The sequence below is a fragment of the Vidua chalybeata genome, chromosome 6 (genome assembly GCF_026979565.1).
Source record: "Vidua chalybeata isolate OUT-0048 chromosome 6, bVidCha1 merged haplotype, whole genome shotgun sequence".
Lineage (NCBI taxonomy): Eukaryota > Metazoa > Chordata > Aves > Passeriformes > Viduidae > Vidua > Vidua chalybeata.
This window is the reverse complement of record NC_071535.1, coordinates 8,790,875-8,814,935: the sequence shown is the minus strand read 5'-3', so window position 1 is coordinate 8,814,935 and position 24,061 is coordinate 8,790,875. Positions and strand designations below refer to the sequence as shown.

Below are 24,061 nucleotides of genomic sequence, written 5' to 3'. Positions count from 1 at the left end.
CTCCAGGAGTCCTCTTCAGATGTCATCTCTCAACTACAAAAAAAGCCACAGCTGCAAAGCTTTCAAAGGAATTGCATTCTCTTGTGGGCAGAAGTCATGCAGAAGAACAAGGCCTCTCTACAGAGAAGTGTGGCCAGCTGGGGTTATAAGCAATGTTCACAGGGCTGGCTTACTGCTTAGGGCCCATGGAGGGTTTTTTCTCTAAACCTATGAGAACGTTTTGGCAGTTGAATACAATGTCAGATTTTATGCCCTAAAATGCTTAATAACTGAGGGATTTTTCATGACATCAAATTCTGTTTCAATGAAATGCTTAAGCTGGTACTTAACTAAGCATCAGAGAGTCCCTAGAAGACAACAGTAAATCTGCATGGTTGTGCTAACCCCAGGCTTGAGCTCTGACGTGGTAGAAGCCTGCTGTCCTCTCTCCCCTCATTCTGATTTACCAGGTCATATAATCCTGTGTGGTTTGCACTTCTGTTGCAATAAATTCAGTCTCAACTCAAACACAGGTACCAAAGGCAGTGTCAGCATACTCCCAAAAAAATCTTCAGTCCAAACTTAGTTGTTTGCTTAAATTTTCTGCTGATCTGGGGTCTTCTGCGTAATGCGTACCTGGGGATAAATGCTTAATCCTAGTACCGCTTTACTTCTCTGCCATGCAAATCCCACACTCCTCTGAGTGACTCTTCTTAATTATCAGAGCTCCCTCTGATCTCAACAATCCACCTGATTTGTTGAAGCACTGGCCAAGCAAAACTGAAAGCAACAACACAGTCACCAGTGAGCTTTGTGTAAATAGCAATTCTTCCGTTTCACATCAAAATTCATCTGCCCTGGAACTCCTGCCCATGAGTGAGGAGAATGGACCCATTCAGCACTGAACTATCTATAAAATAACTCAGCTGTTTGAACTCCTTGCTATGTTTATATATAGAAACCTACAATGCAAATGCTTACAGTAATTTTGCATATCCTATATGAAATAAATATCACAAATAAATTCTAATATTCAAAACAGAATAGTATACAATGTTAGGGACCAAGTTACATTTATAAATGCACAAGCATTAATACTATCTATTCGGCTTAATTTCTTAGTATGCAAGTTTCAGCAATTTCTAGCTACACTTCACTTCAGGAGTCATAATAAATACTGCTCATGCCAAAATCTAAGAAGAAACAAAACCACAAATGTTCTCTGTCATCCTTCCATATTATACACAGTATTTGGCAGGTGCTATAATAATACATGGGTTTCATGTAATTCATTAACACTGTCCAATATCAAATATCAAGTCTGGAACACAGGTCTCTATGTTTTAAATAAAATCAGAGCAGGAGCAACATGTTTGTCAGCACTGCATCCATACACAGCGAAAGCAGAGACAGCAAGAGCCTGCACCCGAACCAGAGCTGCAGCTTCCCAGGATAAAGACAGAACAGGGGCAGCACTGGCAAAAGGGAGGAGAGGGACTGAATGCAGCTCCAGTTACAACTATTTTGAAGAATAGTTTGAAGAAATAGCTTGGATGCTGTAGCCTGGTCTTGCCAGCTCAGTCCTCAGAAATGGCCCCTGTCGCAAAAGCCAGCGATGGCACGTGGGAGCTCTGCTGACAAGGGCAGGTTACAAATTTTGCCTCCACGGGACAGAAAATTTGCTGTGCCATAGGCACATAGGGCAGTTCATTCTCTTTATCCTAATATCAATATTTCTGCCAACAATTTCTCATGGGGGAAGTGAGTGATTCTCAATTGCATTTCATTTCAGGAAAAGAAAAGATTTCACACACTCGATACCCTGACTCAGCTTGAGCTCACATTACTGAATAATAAAATCTAAATCCTGCCATGGAAATTGGCTTACACTTTAGATCATGCCACTTTTGTCATCTTGCAAAGAGGATCGTGAAGGGGATCTTCCTAGCAACAGCTCCTTCTCATGGATCAGGCTGTCTAGCAGATCCTCCTGTCTGTAGTTGTGATAGACCTTCAGGAAAGCCAGAATGGTAATTGCCAGCCAAGTCAGCCAGGCAGCCCAGAGACCAAACTGGAGAAGGAAAGAAATCATAAGAGGTCAGTACAGTATTGTAAAAACAAAGTCAGCTGTCCAGGTGGTTATGCAAACCTCAGCTGGATCACAACCCATGGAGTCACACAAAGCCTAATCCAAGGTGGTGCTGGCTTCTTCACTTTTATGGCATATTTCTTTCCTAAATGCAGTTATGCCTGAGCTGGGCATCTAGATGCCAGTGTTGGCAACAAAGACAAAGAACTGGCTTGTGCCCAAGAAGCAGGGTTACTTTCAAGGAATGTTCCAGGCAGGCTAATGCCTCTTTCCATGTGGGAAAAGCATAAGCCTTTGTAAGGCTGCAGCCCTGCAGGGATGGACCTGTCATCCCTGCAAAATTAGTACGTGCTCATGTCCCAGTGTTCACTGACTCTGATCATTGACTTAGAGCTAGAATGTTCAATAGAAAGATCTGACAGCCTTAGAGGTCTAATTCTCATGGATTCATCAGAAAACAGCCCTATCTGAATGAATTAATCTTTGATTCTTTTCAATGGTCTGATATTTACATAGCTTAGGTGATCTCAATTGAAGTCAAGGAAGCAAAACTAGGAACCCCACAACGTGGTACAGGTCAAAAATTATTTTGAACAGTAATGAAGAGATCCAGGACACCAGAGTACTGCAACTTTTGCAGCTCTCATCCTTTGGATGAACAATAAGTTTTGTATCATGATTAACAAGATCACTGGTAAGGTGAGGCTTTGACATATCTGCATTCAAAACTGTCTATTTTGAATTTAAAAGGCAAATGTGCCCATCACTATCATTCTGATTCAGCACTTACTGAAGTCAGTGGAAACATTCCCATTGATTTCTGAGAATGGTAGCTCAGCTCCAGCAATCCCAGGTCAATAAGCAAATGGCAAATTAACTGGAATAGAACCATGACTTAGTCTGACCTACCTGTGCAATAGCAAATTGGTCGTAGAAAGCAGAGTTTTCCAAGTTCAGCTCAAGATCTATATCCTGCAATTCTTCACAGCTACCCAGAAAGGCATTTGGAAGGGAAAAACAAAAGAAGAAAATTTAAGAGATTCTAGGTAAACCAAATATAAAATGAAACAACATATTAAATGTATTTTGAACAGTCACAATGGCACATTCTATCAAGGGATAATTAAGTTATTACAATCATCAGGTTGTTTGCTGATCTTCTCTATGATAAACTAAGATAAAAATTACTTTCTTTTACAAGAAAAAAAATTATATGATAGCACAAATCTTTCATAAGTGGAATTTTAAGAGTTATTATGAACACAGCATCCTTAAACCCCTCTTTCCCACTGCCCCCTCGCCTCCCACAGATTTGCCCCTGGCATCACCCCAGGTTGGCTGTTTCACCCCTCAATGAAACAAAGTGTATTATCCTCTGTTACCTTTTGACTTCATCAGGAAAAGCCTCAGAAGAAGGAATTGTGTTTTTGTTTCAGATGCTCCAGCAAGGAGACGATACTCTGATGGTAAGATAGGGGCTGCCTACAGATTTTACAAATAACTTGGACCATTATTGGTGTGAAAAATATCCCAGGATTTTGAGGTTGTCATTCTACCTCTTGGTTGATTTCTGCAGCCTCTTCTCTCTCCTTTTCAGTGCTGTCGGTCATCTTGGGTTCTTACCCGAATATTCGATTAGATGCTTTTTGTAATTGAATTTTTAACCGAATATTCGAGTAATTCGATTAATCGTTGCAGCCCTAAACAGAACATTCACTATGGCATTTTACAACATATGACAATGTGCAACATAAATGTATGCTTTAAATAGTACATTTATTCAATATCATATGACATAAAATGTCACATTTTCCTCTCTCTTCATCATTATTTGTTTGATAGGAGAAAATCTTCCTCGACTTTTCATGTTTCCTATAAGGAGCATAAGCATCGTGGGATACAGTGGACCATTTTAGGAGCTGTACACTTTGTGTCTGTAACAAAGCATCAGCCATCTGTACTTTGCACTTACAAAGTGCTTTCCATTCTGTGGCTCTCAGGGCATCCACAGCATCAGTACAAGGCAAGGAGCTCTACCCCAAATGTTTTGTCTGATGATGAGTTGTGGCACAGGCAGGATAAGTGACTTGCCTGGTGTCACACAGTGGGTTGAGGGCAGAACCAGGATTGCAAGCCAGGAGCCCTGGCCCCCAGCCCCCTGCCCAACTCACAAGACCACACTCCCCACATTCTTAGAAAATCTCTAAATCTAGCTTTCCTTTGGAAATAAAAATTTTAACATAATGGATTTGCTTTCCATGTGATCATGACCACAAAATAGGATGGAAACACACTTTTCTTTGTGGGCTTCTAAATAAAGAAACAGAAAAAAGTTTGATTTGCTTTGTTTTGTTACACATGAAAAAACTCTGGATTTTCATATTACAGATGCCTTCTCCCCCTTGCTCACCTTGTGTGTAATAACTACATTTTGTAACACCACAGTTCAATTGTTCCTATATGAAAAAAATAAAAGAAATAAAATGTATTCTTCAATACTAACCTATTTGGCATGCTTCCTTTTTCAGTAATTGCATCACACCACATGTTAAATCCTACACTCACTATAGTGCTGGCAATAAATGTGATGAACACCACAAAGGCGCTGATCAGCAGATTCAGGAAGGCGTAAAAGAAAGAGCTGTAATAAAAGGGAAGAAAAATGTAACTCATAAACAGCTGAAACACAACATCAGCAGTCTCTGTAAGCAGCACAGAGTAGGCACAAAGATATCAGTTTCCATTTAAAACACATCTTTAATTAAGAACACCTAATACATTGAAACACTATGCACTTGTTTTTAAGTCACAGTACCTTCGCTTACAAATGCTTTTGATTTTGATTTCTTTTTTAACCATAAGAATATGTGGCTTTATATAATAAGTGGTGATTGTTCATATACAATGTGGCTTTCATTAGCTATAATGATGAAAATCACCATTGTTAAAAAAAATGTTATTTGCTCAAATTATGTAGTAACTGCAGCTAAAATTATTTCATGACTTAAGTGATAATTGGAACAAAAATTGCTTAGAAGAGGGAAACTAAAAATAAAAAAACACAGAACTGATAGCTATAATCATTATAAGCAATGTAACACAAGGCACTGCCATCACAGGACACGAATCTCAGTTTTATGGGCAATTTGCAGAGCAGGCCAGCTTCTCCCAGGATTTCTCTGGTTTTGGTGTCAGTATGCTATGTCTGCCAGCTGAATATCAATTTACCTCAGCTCCATTAAATCTGCTCCACCAGGGCCTGCCCTCAGCACGTACAGTGTTTGGAGTGGGATGGGTGGGATGCTTACAGATTTCCCATAAGCCATGGAATCACTCACTCATTTTCACTCTTTAAGTCCTCACTTGAATTTTAGCTGTGAAAAGTTTCTAATCCTGCTCATCTGACAAAGCCCTTCTCTACCTGAAACTGCTCTAAGTGGCTGTTTAGAATAGGATACCTTGGGATGTCATATTATGTAAAAACTGGACATCTGCTCCAGGTTGGAGAAAGACTCCAAGAAGAGCCATCCTATTCAGAGTGTGTGGTAAAGATGAATATGACAAATTTCTCACCAGTGCCACTCATTGTGCTGGTGATAGAATGAATCTACTCACCCCAGAGATGGGAAAAAACCCTCAGTCACTTATTTTCCCTGGTTTCTCATTAAATGAAAAGCCAAGAGTTTTTTTTAGAGTGTTTGAGTCCTGGAAGGTTCTGGGCTGGACAATCCTAGTTTCTATGGCTTATACATGATAAATTTGTGACCTCAGGAAAACTTCTTTAAAATGAGATGAGGAAGCAGTTATCAGCAGAGTTAGAATGTTTGCTCCTGGGTTGATGTTGCTTTAGAGAGACTGTCTAGGTTCTCTCTAAACTGACAGTTGTCCCACCCCAAGACTGATAGAAAACTGAAATAAACCACCTTCAAGAAGTGCCCCTATAGACTGCAGTGGGTGCTGGATGCCAGGACACCTGATTTCTGGATGAACACTAAGCTGAATCCTGCTCTGGCTTAGCTGGGCTTGGTGAAGTAGATCAGCTCACCTCTGCTGTGAGCTGGGGTCACCCATACAGTGAGAGCTGCTATGAGATATCAGATTTTTGCATGTTCTTCGCCCTGACTTCACACCTAGCATGGATTTCATCCCAAATGTTGCTAAAGTCAGATCATATCCTCTATGTGCACCTTAGCATGGTATGCTGGTCCAAGAGGCAGAAAAGACTTGAGCTGTTCACAGAACAGAACAGACCTGGAACCAGAATTAGTAACAGCTCTAGAAAAGGAGCAGTTACCAGGACTATTCAGTGGGCCACCACAGCCCAGGATCTCCAGTTCTCTCTCTATTTCCTACCCTGCAGCAAGAGAGGTTCCATGGTCCAGGATCTGACCTTCCACTGACAAAACAGGGCTCAGCCTTGCACTTGATTTGCATCTGACAAGAGAAACCACCGCTGATGCCAGGGCGTCCTGGCAGAAAACTGCTTATTTGGCTCTCTAGATCACCTGATTTTTCTTCCTTAGATTAGAACTTCAAGCTATGCATTGCAGATTGAGAGAATGCCCTTTAATAATGAGTGTTTGCGCTTAAAGTTTCTTTGCAATCCTAGCAATGAAGTATCTGAGTTATACCTCTACCCTTCAGCTGAGCTGAAGAGCCCCAGGCTGCTGAGGCAAGTGGTGCTGAGACCCTTTTAAGGTTTTTTTAGCAGTTATAAGTATCTGTCAGCAGTCATTCAAATCATTGCACATGAAAGATGCAAAGGGTGCTAACTAACCCTGACTGCCTCAGCTGGCTCACCCTGGAGCTGGCCCAGTAGTAGCGATTCTCCTTGATAGGATCATCAGTTATCACATTCTGGTTCTTCCTCAGCTACCTCTAATCAGAACAGACAATTATCATGTGCTGTGAGGAGCTCACATTTATCTCTCCATCCAAACAGAAATGTTTTGGCACCCATTTGAACTGTTAATAAATGGCTGTCTAAAATCAGGACAGCGTGAGCCCTGCCTGCTTTTCATATGGTGGCTGATGTGGAACAGGACAGACCTTCCTTCTTACCAAGAAACTGCTCTTCCCAAGCATCTTGCCATGTTGTACCCTCCTGTGGTCTTCCGTGGTTATCATCCCAACTTGCTCCATCTTTGCTCCCCATCATCCTACAGCCTTCTGCCTTTCTTGCCTGGAGCAACTCTGAACAATGTTATACAACTCCTGAAGGAGCCTGAAGGAGCTCCTAAAGGGACACTTTTCAGCGATCTGCCCAACAGTTTTGAAGTTAACATCTACTTTTGAAAGCAGGCCAAACATCTATTCCAAATGTCACCATTACAGGATTATTACTGCTGGTTTCTTCTAAAAATTAGCTAGCTCTGACCTGCAAAGCATTGAGATTCAATTAACCCTCTACAGATATTGGATCACCTAAGGAGGCTGGATTCAAAGATATTGAGAAGTATTGGTTGTACTTAGTGTAAGGCACACACTTTTAATATGGAGTAAGTTTCTGGTCCACACTTACTACAGCATGTTTGAGTAGGTTTGAGACCACTCTCAAGCAGGTTGAGAGTGGTTGGAAAGAGCCAAAAAGAAAACACTGCTACCCAATCTCCAGGGTTACCAAGCCCAGATGTAACAGCCCCTTATCCAAGAAACCTCTAGACCAAATAGACCTGGACAGGAGTGATTAACCCTTGGCATGGTTCCTAAACCATGGCAAAAATATCTTCCTAGTTTAGACAGGCACCAGTGCATTGTCCAGCCCTGGCCCTGCAGCACCTGGGTTACCTGCACCAGGCTCTCTGTCCTCTCAGGCCACCAGAGAGGCAAGCACAGAACATCACAGTGCTCCTGAGCTGCTGCCTGGCCACCAAGCCTCCCACTACACCTGCTGGGGTGGGATGCTGTGGAATCCTTCCCCATGCTGCTCCAGGATGCCCCTTGGCCTGTCTGAGCACAGGAACCAGCAGTCAGTGCCGCCCTGAGCTGCTGCAGGAGCGCTCAGCGTTGCTCTCACGTCGTAACCAAGCAATAGCTGTTGTCTGCAATAGCTGCTATGTACACAGCAGAAGCAGCACAAAAAAATAGAGGGGGTCACCAACTTCTCCCTTCTGGCCCCCCACGCACAACCATGCTGTTTCAAGGTTTTTCACACACCCAGTGCACACCTGGGGAGGGCCTTCTTTGGCACGGATGTGTAGTGGGACTGTGGTCAAGAGGCACCTGCGAGCCCCAGCCTCTAGCATCACCCACGGCCCCCAGATCCTTCCATGGCAACTGCAGCTGAGTGGCCACATGCTGCACCAATCTGACCCCCCACCCCACAGGAGCATCCCCTGGAGAGGGCCCTGGAGCTCTGGGGGAGTGCCTGGTGTGTGTGCAGACAGACACGGGCCATACACCACCTGTCCCCAAACCCCTCTGGGGAGCCCGATGACCTGGATGGTGCAAAGCCCAGCGCTGCACCTCCAGACTGCTCCCACGTGCCCCCAGCCTGTGGGAGGGATGGGCTTATCCCCAGGGATACTTACTCCTCGTGCCCTTTGCAGAGGAAGAAGAGGGTCCTCCAGGCCTGCACTGTGGCCAGCAGCAGGGAGAGGAGCCCGGTGAAGATGCTAAAGCGGCAAGCGGCCTCAGGCCCCCACTCCTGCACCGTGAAGCGCTGCCGCTCCACCGTCAGGTTGGCGTTGAGCCACATGCCCTCGGTGAAGAGCAGGCACCGGCCGTGGAAGTCGTTGCCATTCTCGGAGAGTGGCACCACCACGATGAAGCTGAAGAGAAAGGCCAGGAAATAGCAGATGCACTGAGCGAAGAGGAAATTGCTGAGCGCCATGTCCGCGGCTCTGCGCAGGCAGAGGGAGGGAGGGAAGGAGGGAGGGGTGGAGGGAGGGATGCAGGAGGGAGGGATGCAGGAAGAGGGATGTAGAAGAGAGGGATGCAGGAGTGGGAGACGCAAGGGAGCGATGCGAGGTGGGACGCGGGGAGGATGGAAGGATGGAGGGAGGAAGGCAGGCTGCAGCAGTAGGCGGTGGGGAGGGAAGGAGGGAGGGAGGATGCGCAGTGCAATGCAATGCCATGCAGTGCGGTCCGATGCCTCCTCCGGACACGGCTGCTCCCTCTCCCGCAGCCCGAGCTGCCCCTGTGAACGGCTTCAGGGCTTGTAGGGGAAGAGGGGAGCGGAGAGAGGAAGAGCTGTTGTGGGGTATCCCTCTTCGGGAAAATCTGGCTGCCAGTACCCTCTGGCGCCCAGGGAGTTAAATCACTCCGTGCGTCTCCAGCAGGGCTGGGGACCGTCGGTGGGGGATGCCCCTAATGACACAGGACACTGATGTCACCCCTGTTGATTGTCATCACACACACACACACACAGATACCCAAAACCAGCTGACTGGCCCCATCCTACCTGCTGGATGCCAGGAAATTTTGGCCCAATTTTTAAAAATCTGGCCACCAGCCTCAGACGGTGGCAATAATAGACAGGGTGCACAGCCACCCCGGTGCCTACAGACCCAGTGGTTCTGTTCCTAGCCCAGGTGGTCACCCCTCTACTAAGGTACTGCAAGGGGAGCAAAGGCTCACCAGAATTGGAATAACTTTTCCTGAGGCTTGGTGTCATTTAGGGGCTGCCTGGGGTTGGGATCAGCTCTGTTGTCCCTGGCTGGCAGGTGGAGCAGGGTTGAAAGAAAATAACCTTAAGCAATGTCCTGCTGGACATCAAGCTGAGAACAGACCAGCACAGCAATGGGACACACATGGCAGGAACAGATGGCATTTTATTCCCAGGGGTGAGCAGCTCCCTGCTCCACACCATGCTCGGGAAGACACCAGAGCATCCCCTCTGCTGTAGGGCCCAAAACTGCAAGGCCAGGAAGCCAGAAAGCAAAAGGCATCAAAAAGGGAGATGTGAGTTGTGCTCAGATCATGCTGACACAAAAATCCAAATTAAACTAACCTCAAATTATAGTTTCCCTACAATCCCAATTTCATTTTTCCATCTCAGCACAAAGCCTCTCTCCAGCACAAGACACCACAATTAATGTCCAGTTCCAGGTAAAGTAATTTCTTAATCTAATTTCCTAGCCACATCCAGTCTGAGATCAGCTGCAGGTCCCAAATCACTTCTTAATCCCAGGGCTGTTTACACTCATTTTATCACTGTGCCACTTCCCAGGCAGTGTTTAGAGAAGCAGATGAGGGACAGAGACCCCAAACATAGTGCACATGGGCATTCAGGCTGGTGTTTCCATTGGATAACCAAACAATTATTTCTGTGTGCTGGTAGGAGGTTACAGATACAGTCCTGAGGAGGGCACTGGGGGGATTCTCAGAGAAGACATTCATTCACAGCTTCATTACAAATCATTTGTAATGCATATTTTCTTGAAATCTCACTCTATCTGTGCAGGGAAAGCATTTCTTGAATAAAAACTTTTGTCAGTATAAATGAAATGTGTCTGGCCAGTTTTCTGATCCTTACCCAGCTCTGATCATCAAAAACTGTATTTCAGTTTTGTAAGATGAGTTATAGAGCACTGACCTGACCCTGTGGGGATAGATGTGTGCTCCTAACAGAAAATATGTTGCTGATATTTCAGTCTATTGGTAAGGAGGAAAGTTTATTGCTCTTAACCTTGCTTCCAAGAAGTGCTGGGTTCCCAAAGGGTTTTATCCTTTACCTGTAAAGAAATCAGACCTGGATTGAGGTGGAAAACTCTTTTCTTTGAAACGTGACACATCAGATTTGCCAGATAATGTTTTCTGAACTTAACCTGGGAGGTCAGCACCAACATAAAAGGCCAGTTATTGCTTACACTGGAGCCCACAGAGGGGACCAGCAGATGCCCAGGGCACTTTGCCTCGGGCAAGCCCAGTGCTCAGATCTTGCCAGCAGCAGTCACAGGGCTCTGCTGCACGAGGGTGTTTGCACAGGTGACTGTGGGGGTAGAGCAGATAAAGTTGTCTTTGCTGACGAACTAACTCAAGCAAGCATTTATTGGAGAGTTTCTGAAAACACAGCCAGGCATTTACAAATGTGAGCAGACATGTAAAACAGCTGCACTTAGCAGGCTGACAGCTACTGGAGCACAGGGCTTGCTCTTAAGCAGTGAGCACACACTGGAGTGAGCAAAGGGATGGAAATAAAACCTGTCAGCCATCACTTTGGCAGCTGCCTGGATTTCTCATACTCTTCTCTCATGTAAATCCTAAAAAAATCCTGCTAGGCTGGAATTGGTTTCATAAACATGGAGTTATTTCAGTGGAGTAAATTTGATAGGCTTGCTTTTCTCATAGTGGTGAAACAACAAGGGGAAAAGACAAGGTGAATGACGATTCATTCCTTCTCTTATCACAGGGAATGGAGGACATTAGATATACAGGCCAGGCAGAAACTCTGAAACACAGGAAAAAATGCACATTTTTCTCACTTCACATAATGGTTCTGTGGCAATCACAATTGTTCTGTGACATCACAGGACACTGAGGAGTGCTGGTGCCAAAATATATTAGATAAATTAATGGTAAAAAGAGTTCCATAAGGACCTGAGAAATGCAGAGCTGGGGGAGTAACCTTCAGCTCAGGAAGTCCCTCAGAGCGTGTTGCTGGGAAGGTGGAGTCACAAAATGATCCCTCTGCATCTCCAGAATCCTCTATTCTTCCCTAAAGCAAGCACTTGCTCCTGGCAGGCCTTGGAGATGGGATCCCCAGGGAGATCACCCTCTGCTCTGACCCCCTTTGGCCATTTCAGGTTCTCATTAGAACAGCTGCCAGCACCAGCCTGGTGTCTCAGCTTTCCCATCCAAGTGGGGAGAGCTGTCTCTCCAGAGCATCCCCCATGCCTTGGCTCCTGTGAATGTCCTTAGGAGGGACTTGTCCCCAGAGCAGACACGTGGAGGAAGCCAGTGGGGCAGTTCTTGCAGCTGCAGAGCACTGAGAGAAGACATGAACATGTGACAAGAGGAGGCTGCACATTGCCCCAGCTCTGGTGGTGGTGCCACCACAGGAAGAATAGTTTCAGATATGTTCCTCCTGCAGCCCCCCCATGAACATCACCTTGACCACAACATCCCCTGTCACCACTGCACAGAGAGGTCTCACTGCTCCAGGGCACCCACCCAGGCCTGCTGCACAGGAACTGAACCCCCAAGAGGACCATGTTCTGACATGGGGCTGAAGATGACTTGCTCAGCATCAGGGAGGGTGAAGTTCAAAGCTTGTAAATTTTATTTCTCTGGGAAAAAAAGAAAAGCCGCAAAAACAAAACACGATGCACGACCAACTGCCATGGCACCTCAGTGATAAGCAGAAAACCAACCAGGATAAATCAGGATTAGATATACCATATTTGCCTGTATTCCCTTTAGCCCCATATCTCCTTCTAGCTGCCTGGCTAATCCTCTGTAGATCAAGTAACATGGATGAGTTGGGCTGATGTGGAATGACTGATGGGGATGGTGTTTTTGGCTGTGCTGCCCCGTGCTCCCTCTCAAGTCATTAATTATGCCATCTGACGTGAGCACTGCTCTCAAGTTGATATTTGTGAGGTAAGTGATGAATTTCCTCTCCTCCTGATAGCTCATTAGGACATGTTTTATTACAAGAAAATTTGCTGAGGAATTAATTATTCAGACAAAAACATTTTTGAGAGCAGTTTTATTTGTTTTTATATTTACTCTACCTTGGATATATCATTTCTGTGGTCCAAGAAAAATAGCAGCAGCATGTCTAGAAGGTGGCTACCACCTTGCTACCAATAATGCACTGCTTATTTCTGGAGAGAAGCACAGAGCTGCAGCAGTACCTCTGCAGAAGGATGCCCAGGGAGCAATATGTCTATATTCTGGGCAGTCCAAATGGCTGCTTTTGAGCCAGTCCATCAGTCACTCAAAGGCAACTTCTCCCTGATTTACTTTAGCTCAAATATCTGCCTCAGCCCATTTTACCAAATGGTTTAGCAAATGCAGTTTGCCCCAGGCTTTGGAGCCTATTTTATTCAGACTCTGTTCTGTTTTATTCAGGCTCGCTGGTCTGTTTTATTATTATATTAATCCATTGTTGTTGTTGTAATTATTATTGTTATTCCAAAAGTCTTGACCTATGGTATTTGTCCTCTGAAACAAATGGAAAGGACCCAAGCCTGTCACTTATCATCTTCTGATTGTTGATGCAAACAGCACTTTTAGGGAGAGGTTTCTCATGGTAATCACTGTATTTAAGAAAGTCTCTGCCACTAGTTCAGAAGGATTATAGACAAAGTACCAAACTGTCAGCCACCTGTCATATCTGCATTTCTTCACAGTTACCACTGTGTCATGAATCTTCCAGGGCATCTCATTTGGGAACATGCTGACATTATGCCTTTTATTTTCTTATAAGTATGTCCCTTCTGCTAGGAAAGCTGTCTGGTCTGTGAAGAGGTTATGAGCAGAGAGGGTGCCATGGTGACAGATGTTAATGGAGCAGTTATCAGGAAACAACTGAATATCATGAATATGTCCAGATAGAATAACCTCTCTATTCTGATAGCCAAGGAAAAACAAACATATTCACATTCTGAACTGAACAAGCACAGGCTGTGGCTAAGACATAAATTTTAAAAATTAAATAAAATAATAGTAATAATAATAATAAAGGGTACTTGAGATTTTCAGAGCATTATTAAAGCAAATCTCTGAGTGACTGGTGCATGTCAGACTCCACAGCACCCTACAGCCTGTGAGAGCTGTGACAGCTGGCAGGAACGTGGCCCCAGAAGGGCACATGAGTTGGTCAACTGCCTCTGCTGTCCTGTCTTGAGGATGATAGAGGTAATGACAAGGGTAGGACAAGCTCTTGTAAGGTTCTGATCCCAGGTTCTGCACAGGTGAAGAGTGCATCAGAAAAACAGGCTTCACGAGTGAACGTGAATTTTCTTCTGGCACCAAGGAGATGTTAGAAAAGCATGGGAGAGCTGGAGACTGCTTAGAAGAATAAAAGGAATGAAAGGGAGGTAAAAAAAATGGCAGAAGAGAGATCAGGAAATTAGGACCCCACAGTGTCCAAGCAATAAAACCCAGCCTGAGGGTAAATAAAACTCTGCCCCACTTCAGATTAAATGGGGTCATTACATATGACATCAACATCTTACATCTGCAGCTTAACCTGTCACTGCCAAAGAGTGCAATATCACCATAACCACAAGTCAAGCAGTCACTGAGGTCTTGTGTATCTGAGCAGCCCTGTGTCTGCTTAAAACTCTTCAGAGCTTGTGCCTCCTGCACCTGCAGGCGTTCACACATAAAAGCCCCTTGTGAGCTGCACCGAAGTTTGTTACAGGGTTCTGCTCTATTTGAGCTGCTCTTTTCTACCTGTGCAATCACTGGAAGGCACTACTTCCCCTGCTAAAAGGGCTGGGCTGTGCCTCTTTCCAATGTCCCTGCCTGCTCTGAGGCATGAGAGGCACTGAGCAGAATGGACAGGCGAGGCTGTGCCTCACCAGCCACACAGCAACAAAGTCCCTTGGGCTGTCCCTGATCCCCTCTCACACCCCTCTCAGAAAAGCGTGTTTAACCAGGGTAACTCTCACAGCATGCAGAAGTCTAGGAGCGATTTTCAGGAAGACCTGCAAGCTGTTTTATCCTGAGGCATTTATTTGTGATGGAAACTTTGCAGAAGGGAGGCTGGCCCCAGAGTCTGGTGTAGGGGATGCCCAGCACTTGCAACACTGCTACTCCAGCTCTGAAACTGTTGAAAATTATATTCTAGATTTTGGTTTTTTCCTGAAGATTACTGAAACCATTCCCAGCCCTAGTATGACTTGGAAAATGAATTTCAGCCTTTTCTGATTTGGTTTGCTTTGTAAACCCATTTTTGTGTGCAACAACTAATTTGTACCCTAAGAGTGAGTCATTTCCTTAGGAAATTTTCAATGTCAATAATTAAGAATCTGTCACAAACACAGCAGAAAAGAAGGGAAAAAAAAAAACCTTTCTAAGTCACATCATGGTTTTAAATGACCTATTGTGATTAAAAAGGATTTAAGGTTCAGGGGAAGACATCTCATGGAGCATCTCTGCTGCTCGTTCTAATAAAATGCAGGTTGAATCACGTTTTGGGGGGGGGGGGGGGGGGGAAGCATCTCAAACCCTTATCCAAGCAACTGGATGCTATGAATCAGAATACCTCAATTATTTCCATCACTGTTGCACAGCTTTGTACCAGAGGAGGTTCTGACCCACCTGATTTCGCCAGCTCCTGTTCCACTCACAGAGGCACGTACGGAGGGCAGCTAATGGGTAGCATGCCAATTAATAACATGGAGTTGCTTTATGTGTGACATATTGTACCATGCACTGATTTTTAATCTGCTCATACTAGCATTTGTCATGCAGGGTGAAAGTCTGCTGTGAGAAATAGCCTCTTCATTTTCCCTGACAACTATTAACACTGAGCCAGTCTTCAGTGCTCGCGCCGCAGGCAACTGCTCCTGCCAAAAATAAATGCAAAGACTGAGGAGAGAGACGTTTTGCAAAATTAAACTCTGTCTCAAAAGTGAATAAATCAGGACAGAAGCACACCCTTAATTCCTGGAGACAGGAGGAACTTCATGGTGACTTGTTTACTTCTGATGAGACAGCAAGAAAAAAAAAAACCCAAAACATTAAGATGTGGCTTTGCTACTGGTTGTAGATGGGACAATGCAGCTGTAATGGGGAAAACTAGATTTAAACTGATTCTGGAGCCAAGGGTAAAGTACAAGGGTCTTGTGGCTCAAATCATCATATTCCTGGCTTGGTGCAGTGTGAAACTCAGCAGATGAAACCACATAATCCAGGTGGTTTTGCAGAGATCAGTTTCCATCTTTCAGCCCAAGCCCCAAGTACCTGCCAGCTACCTGCACAGGCTGGCCACAGCTGTTCCTGCTCATGGATGCTGCACATGATCTGTTGCTGTCACTGGATTTAGTTATTGTTAGTCAACAGAAAATTGGAGAAATCTATTTGTTTTGCAAACAATAAACCCATGGGCTCTCTGAAGGTCAGAGGACTCCTAAATTTCTCGTGTCATCACTGCTTTCTTATCATTAGCCTCTCTTGTAGTGTTACAAGGCATTTGCAAAATGTGGTCCACTGAGGCTATAGAAACATTAAAGGTTCAGGTGTCTAGTCCCCTTCTCATTAGGGTATTTTTTGTCTGTAATGTACAAAATGATGTAGTGGACTTTTAGTTTAAAGGTCTGTACAGGGAGTAAAGCACCCACTGCTTGGATAAATCCTGAGCACCCCAGCAGTTACTGCATGGCTGGGACACAGCTATATTAGGGTTAATATTGCCAAAGGCCTCAGAGGTTCTGTAGGATTCTAGAAATAAAAATAAGACAATGAAGAAGAAGAGGAAGAAGAAGAAAAATTCGAGAAAACAGAAAAAGAAGAAAAAAGGGGCTAAATAAAAATAGAATAAACCAATGATGAGTAACTCAGAGATTCACATGAGATCTCAAAATTAACTACTTTGTAGGTTCAAACAGAGGTCCCGCCTTATGTGAGGAGCACATGCAATTTACACTGATCAAAGCAGAGCTTTGAATACCTGACACAGGAGATGAAGTATAAATATGTGATTTGTGAAGTAAAAAGACAACACCAACAATAATGAGACCTCAAAATAGACCTGAATGTCACACTCCTGGGTGCAACCATAATGATTCCTTCTCTTTGACAGAGATGAAAAGGCAAAGAATACAAGATCATTATTGTAACAATTACTTTAATAAGCACGTAAAACTGGGATTTAGTGGGGGCTTTGCTGTTTGTTGTCATATTTGCTATTCCTTTTCCTTGTGGTTGTTCAAAGATTGATAAAGAATGCCTTTTATTAAAATGCACAGTATAAGGAAGGTTTTCAAAGGTGCCCTGTGATGTTTAGATGTTTCACTTGCACTGCCTCTGAAGAGTAAGAGGCAGAATTTTGAGCATTTGACTGTCTGAACTCATAACCAGGGCCAATTTGGAAAATATTTCCATTTGAGGGTCTCCTGCTGGGACCTGCTATCCAGGACATGTTGTTACAAGGCTTGCAGAGCACAGGCAGCCTGTGTCCAGCCTGCTTGGCGGGGAGATTCATGAACATCTGCATCCTCTGCTGCTGTGCCCTAATGCTTACCCTTCCAGAACGGGCAACTGAACAACCTCCAAAAATAACCCCTTCTAGGAAACTCAGACTGAGAACAGAAAAATGCAATGTTCCAAATATCAGCAATCTTCACCCAAAAGATTCTCTCCTTCAAAAGCTGCCAAGCGCAGTACAACCCAACTTCTGTGGGAGCTCCAATACCTACCTCTCCCCAGATGTGCATGTCATAGGAGAAGTGACAAAACAGTGAAGGAAACTAAACAAACAGAGCAACTGTTAGTGACAGAGCTGCAGGAGGTCTAAATAAATCCCTTAACATCAATTTCTCCTGCTGCAAAGGCCAGAAATATCCATTGACAACAACTGGATGAACTTACTGGGCTGCTTTTTTCCTGTCCAACTCCCAAGTAAATTTTTGTTCTTTATAAAAATTCTCTGTATTTACTGTAAGTATGAAATTTGTCTCTTAATTAGAAAGTTTCTTTATTCTTGAGAAAATGCCATATAAATATGAAATATTTTTATTAACCTTTAATGGAGAATTGAGCGTGATATTGATACTAGGAAATGAACTGTATTATTTCCATACTGCAATATGCAAATATACTCATTGTTATTGCAGATTAGGAGACTGAATTTGCTAATGCTTTTTAATAATGCTTATTATATTTCTCTGACAAAAATTCCCATTAAAATACCACTTAAAGAGCATGAAGATTGCAGGCATCTGAAATTAATTCTGATTTTTTTTTCTAGAAAGCAAGTTTTAAAAATTCAAATCTGCATTTTTCTGTTTTTACAAATAGCCCACTGAATCAATATTTCAGGAGAGTGAATCAATATTTCAGGACACTGTGATGTAAAATAAAAAAAAATTGGTCTATTAAAATCTTTTTATTAGCGTGTCAATTGCAGTGCACAAAATTTGCACATATGGGTAAAGAAATTGTTTCCTGAAAATGTGCAAATTGCTACTTCACTGAATGTAAATGAAGTGCTAATTGCTCTTTGCAAACAATATTTATGCAAATCATGCCCTACCATTACTTTGCAGAGTGGAGTTTACATTTACATTTGATGCATTTTTTTTCTCCGCCCATTTGACAGTCCCTGGACAACAAGACTTGGCATATAACTCCCTTTTTTTTCAAGATATTTTATGGAGACATGAATGGGTGAAGAATGGGAAAGGACCTGCAGGCAGTAATATATCATGACCTAGAGGGGCAGAAGATCTAAATCTGTTCTGTTATTCTGGTTTATCATTCACTAAGCAAAGTATTTGCAATAAATTATTTATATCAAATTTGCCTTTTATTCTGCTTGCCTTTTGACCTATGATACATTTGGCAATTCTCTACAAAAGTAATATAAATAAAAATGTCTGCTCTTTAAAACAGGAAATAAAGTAGCTGATACCATCAGATCAAATATTGAATTCAAAGAGATATATTTGATCATAGGGGGGTTATTGATGTTAACTTGGTTTTAATAGCCTGTTTCTTTCTGTTTTTTTTTTTTTCCTCTCAATATATCTCATTAATTTGGATAAGTCAACACACCTTGTCTATAATTTCCCAGTCATAAGCAAGAAGAACCTTGAATCAGTTGAAGAACATCTGTTTGGTAATATTCATGAACACCAACTGAAAATTTTCACTTTGAAACCTTTAAAATACCCTATACCCTTATTAATATTGTATTTCCTGAGATTAAATTCTCCAACATTTGATATTATTAGTTTTCCCACCACATTCATAGGACCATAGAACAGTTTAGGTTGGGAAAGATCTCTAAATTCATGAAGTCCAACCATTAACCCAGCACTGCCAAACCTCTCCTTGGGTTCAGATTAGCCTTTCGTAGTTTAGTTTCCTAAAATTTTTCCTCTGTTCTAAAGTCCTCCAATAATCTTAACAATGTTTAAGCCATTAACCATTCTGATTTCTCACACACACAGAGTCACATTTACCCTCAGGAGAGATGGGAAACAGGAAACTTCTTTTGCAGAGAGCTTTCCATGGTGGGTTACTTGAATTTCCCTGGAATACTGTGTCTCTATTGCTGGTAGAGTGAGGCTGTGGAATACAGCTCTTTTCTGAGACACATAAAACCTCTTCCCCCAGCCTTAGAGATTGCTTCTCTGTCTCCAGAGCTGTGCAGTCCTCAGGTGCATTCCAGGGAAATTCTCAAACATCCCTCAAATTTAGCGCTATTCAGCAACTGGAATTTCTTAGGGCTTGGGCACAAAACTAAATTCCTCTGGCTCAGTGAGTTGCCTCAACAAGCTAAGCTGCATCAGCCACGTCTGTCCAAACCCTTGAAATGCTTTAATTCAAATTTCCTCGAGAGTGCTTTAAGCTAATATGTTTTATATCAAACACATCTCCCCCCTTTTTCCCAGTGTCCTCATTACCAATGCTGAATGCAAACTCCTGCACCTGGGACCCCAGGTAGGTGCTCACCTCTTAAGCACTGCCTTGACTTCACTTTCTCCCTGATAACAACATTCTGCCTTCAGTGAGTCAGACTGTTTGTGATCACATTTTTAATTACTCCAGGGAACATATGTTAATACTCATTCATCTTCAGTCTGAGGAACGCTGTAAGAGTCAGGAGCCATATGGCTCCCATCTAGAGAGAAGGAAAAGGTGTGTCAAATTCCTCACTCCATTAGCTCCCAACAAGATTCAATTTACATCCAAGGCTGGGCACAGCTTTGGTGCCAGCAAGATGAGGGCTGGAACCTGCAGCCAGCACAGCATGGGCATCCCTGTGAGGTTCTCCAAGCATGGGTCAGAGCCACAGGGCACTGCAAGCCCTCCCTGCCACCTCCAGGGCAGAAAGCACAATCTGGATACCTGTAGGACCTTTAACTTTTAATAAGTTATTAAATTTGAGCATGTCATGTCTCAAATGCTCATGAACTGCTTGAGCAGTCTGTGTAATGGGGTGTCTCAACCTGTTTTCTGTGGGGTGTCCTTTGGGGGTCAGGAAAGTGGTGTGAGGGGAGAGAATGAGCTGCAGCCTGAGGGAGTGTCACTGGAGTTTGAATTCCTCAGGTTTGAAGCCGTGGATTAGAGGCTTCAGAGTTATTTTCCTCTGCTCCCTGGGCTTAAAACACAATTGTTGGGAGTAACAACTTTGGCACTTGTCAGTCCAGGTGCACTGAAATGTAAAATTTTTCCCTAAAGACAAAATCAGCACTTTCTCAGCAGGTGAACAACACTGACATAATATTACACCCAGTAACAGTGAGGTAACAGCACATGTAATCACATCCCCACCCCTGTAGTTTTGAAATTCTCTTGCACTTGGTTTTCTTTTGCTGTCGAGGAAGACAAAATACAAGGAGCAATCTGGGTCCAGCCCTTCCCCAGGCACCCAGGACAGAAATGCTGACAGAATTCCAACTGGGAGCTGATCACTGGCAAATAAAGAGGTTGTAGAGGTGTCACCAAGGGCATGCTTTGATCTTTAGGTTTTTATTACTGGTGAGGATATGTGAGAAGACAAGGATGTAGTTTGCTCTCAGAACTGAGATTGAATTTCTAGTGTTGGCACATGGAGAGGAATAAATCCAAACAAATCCTTTGGAACACAGAGCATCTCATCTGGCGATCAGAGGAATACAAAGGCATAATGCTATTTTTAAATCAGATTTTCCAAGAACAACTGCTGTTTAAAATACATGTATAAATAGCAATCCCTAAAGGTTGGCAATGATAGTCTCCTCCTGAACCAACAGCTTCCAAATAGTTTGTAGAAGGCATCAGATTCCCTGATATCTCTCACACTGATGCAAAAATAATCTCACACACATTCACAGGCAAAGCAGCTATTTGGGATTTGTGCCTCACCACTGAGAACAAGCTCTGACCTGCAGTGCCCAAGTGTGAGGGAAATCCAGGTCTCTCAAATACGTGAATATTTTATTTATCCCATGACAAGGCTTCCAGTCTCATCACCCTGGAGCACGGGGGATGCTCCTCTCCCAGAGCTGGCTGTCAGTCTCCCAGCACATGGCAGCTCTCAGCATCACCCCTCTGCTGCCAGGATGGAGGCAGGAAAGTCTGAAGAGATGGCAAGCATAAAACAGGTCCACCTGAGTGGATATTTGCTGACACTTTGCAATTAGGCTTCTCTAATTCAGTCTCTCTGCTCTCTGGGAGCTACGTGGGTAAGATGCTCTCGCTGCATGAATTGCCATCTGCTCCCCACAGTGCACCAGGAGAGCAGCATCAAACCAAAGCAGCCTCACCTTCCTTCTTGTTTTGCTAAAGCGATTCAGGATTTCAGGTTGTGGATTTTTTTTTTTTTTTTTTAAGAAATCAAGAGAGGGGCCTAAAGAAGCAATGTTCCAGTGATCCAGGCATTGTGAGGGAAGTGTTGGGTGCCCAGCCAGCAGTGGGATTACCTGCTCCATGGGAGGGTCCGTGCTGCCTCTGAGGAGGGAGGAATGGGATGCCTAAAAGCTGAGAGCATTGAGTGAGAAGGTGTTTGACTGAATGAAAACACTCTGCACTTCATTGCTCTTGTGTCAATTCCTGACCACTGGGAGAAGAATTACCTGGCATGGTAAACACCTCCCATTTTTCTAAATGGACACTGTGAGTACTGCAGAGACTGTTCCCATTGCCTTTCTTTCCCCTGCCATGCTGCAATTTTACTGCTCTGTTTGACTTTGCACCAGAAATTAACAAAAATGTGATGCTGCTAGTGCTGCTTTGCTGATGTGACTCAGGGTCTTCAATCTAGTGACAACTTCTCCAGTGTAGTTTATAATTTGGAGGCCAACCCTGTCAAAACCCAGCACAAAAAATTGCCAAGATATTATGTAATTAATATAATTTATTCAAATGACACATTAGACCACAGGGTTTTATTTATTCCAGTAAAGTCTGCCTCTTTTCTCCATTTCCATTTATAAGCTGGAATCCTGGAGATGTTTTAAACCAAATATATACCCTACTCATCACTGCTGGCAAGCATCCACCAAAATCCAAATTTAGTCTTGGAACAAACATACAAATGACCCATTCCCAAAGGATGGCGTAGCTTTAATTAGCCCAGATTTTTAGTATTTAACAAGACATTATTTTCCAAAAGCCACTGTCTGTCTTTTAACCTTTTAATTTCCAGACAATGATCATAGGCTAGAAGCCATTTGCCTAAGCTCAGAGACTTTGACTTCCCCCAGTGTATCTAGTAAAGACTGGGCAGGGTTCCATACAGTTCCTTTAGGGCACAGTTTGTTCTTCTCTTCCAAGCACTTCCAGGAGAGATTCACCATGACTGGAAAGGGCCAAAGCCTCAGTAAAGTATCTTCTCCCATCAAAACAACTCCACCACAAGGCTGCCTCCCAGCATCCCAAATGCTGTGTTCTCAACTAAACTGTTCAGAAGTCACTTTTTATCTTCCTTAGAGGGAAAGAAAGTGGAACAAGAGAAAAATATTTAAGTTACAAGGACTGTCAGTCACTAAGGGGCAACTTGTTGAGATGTGCAATAGAAAATTTGCCTCATAAAATCATATTGGCCATAGAGAGAAGCTGTAAAACTGTACTAGACTTCCCTTAGCCTCCTGCCTCACTGTGTTTTTATTTTCCCCATAACAGTACATGGCTGCACTTCAGCCCCACATACAAAGCATTTAAAATAATTTTGTGATGATTTCTGTTGGCTGTTTGTGTTTTATAAGTTTTTTAATCTCCACAGTCAACTCCTTGTGTTGCCTTTACTCAAACCACAAGGATGTATTAAATTTAAAATATTCCCAGTTGACTCCAATGAGGGTTTTGTTTGTTTGATATAAGGCAATCCAGGCAGGTTCCAGTCTATTTAGTTGTTTTTCAACTCTCCTTTTCTCTGTATAAATCTTCCTTACTCTATAGGATGCAGGACACAAATATAAAACCTTTCATGCAAAGTAAGACAGCCTGGAAGGTTGTTTCCACCCCAGATACCCCAGCAGTGTGCAGTAGGGAGACACAGGAGGGGAAGAGATATGAACAAGAGGAAGGCACTTCCAGAATCCCTCCCACCTTCCCCATTTCAGTGAAAACTTCAGGGTGTTTGGTTAGCCACTGTTTCAGAACAGAAATGTCATGAATGAAAGAAAGCGCTCTTTTCCAACCTGCTCTAATAAGCAGCCATGAGGTAACTACCTTTGCTAGTTGGGGACTGAGTTCCTAAAGTATCTTCCTGTACTCCTGGCAAAAAAAAACAATTTTGCTGTCATTGTTCCTGCAGCAGAGTTCACAAGAAAAATGCTCAGCAAGCTTCCTCAGTGTGAGTTGGATTTTGGACTTTTTATGATGCTGTCTTCATTTCAAATAAAAAACATTTTAGCTGAAAACATGGAGCTGTTCTTTGTGTCTAGAAAACATAATGCTACAGCACTTTCTTTGACTCTAAATGTACACCTATAAATACCTTTACCAGGCACTCAGCACAGACTATTGTTTCTCCCACAGCAGCAGAAACTGCCTCATATTTGAACCTTGGAAGCCAGAGAAATGTGAAGTGGATACAGAAAAGGAGCATATATCTCTCCAGCTGACAACTCAAGGTTATTTCTGAAGTAAATAACGTGTTGCTAAAGAGATTTTTTTCTATTTTCTGATAATAAAGTTGCAGCATGCTGGATTTGACTGCTTCTCATTACAGCAGAGCTGAACAGGTCAGAGGGTGGGCAGGTTCAATTTGTTGTTTTGCTGTGTGATGCCAAAAAGCTTCTTCCTGCTCTGCTGAGAGTTAAACCTTCAGCCTCCACGAGTGCAGACCACACGGGCCAGCTTTGGCAGGAGGCAGATGAATTCTCCAAGCCTCCCTTCACACAAAATAGCTCCTCATTCCCATGGGTTAGAAAAGTTGGAAAAAAG

At 43.4% G+C, this 24,061-nt stretch overlaps 1 protein-coding gene across 1 annotated transcript; it reads right to left on the bottom strand.

Moving 5' to 3' along the window:
• Window positions 1-931: 931 nt before the first annotated feature.
• TMEM179 (transmembrane protein 179) lies at window positions 932-8,900 on the bottom strand. The gene is made up of 4 exons (XM_053946239.1): window positions 8,599-8,900; window positions 4,572-4,709; window positions 2,978-3,056; window positions 932-2,050 (listed from the first exon to the last, which is right to left on the bottom strand). The coding sequence occupies exons 1-4, from the start codon at window positions 8,898-8,900 to the stop codon at window positions 1,871-1,873; spliced, it is 699 nt and encodes a 232-aa protein (XP_053802214.1). The 3' UTR covers window positions 932-1,870.
• Between the last annotated feature and the right edge of the window lie 15,161 nt (window positions 8,901-24,061).

What these genes read in the sequence shown, in the direction of transcription:
- TMEM179 (XM_053946239.1), bottom strand. Translation starts at nt 8,900, where the DNA reads ATGGCGCTCAGCAATTTCCTCTTCGCTCAGTGCATCTGCTATTTCCTG. An exon ending in AAAGGAAGCATGCCAAATAG is followed by an intron (nt 3,057 to 4,571) that starts GTTAGTATTGAA and finishes CTTTCTGGGTAG; the next exon opens with CTGTGAAGAATTGCAGGATA. An exon ending in ACCAATTTGCTATTGCACAG is followed by an intron (nt 2,051 to 2,977) that starts GTAGGTCAGACT and finishes TTCCTTCTCCAG; the next exon opens with TTTGGTCTCTGGGCTGCCTG.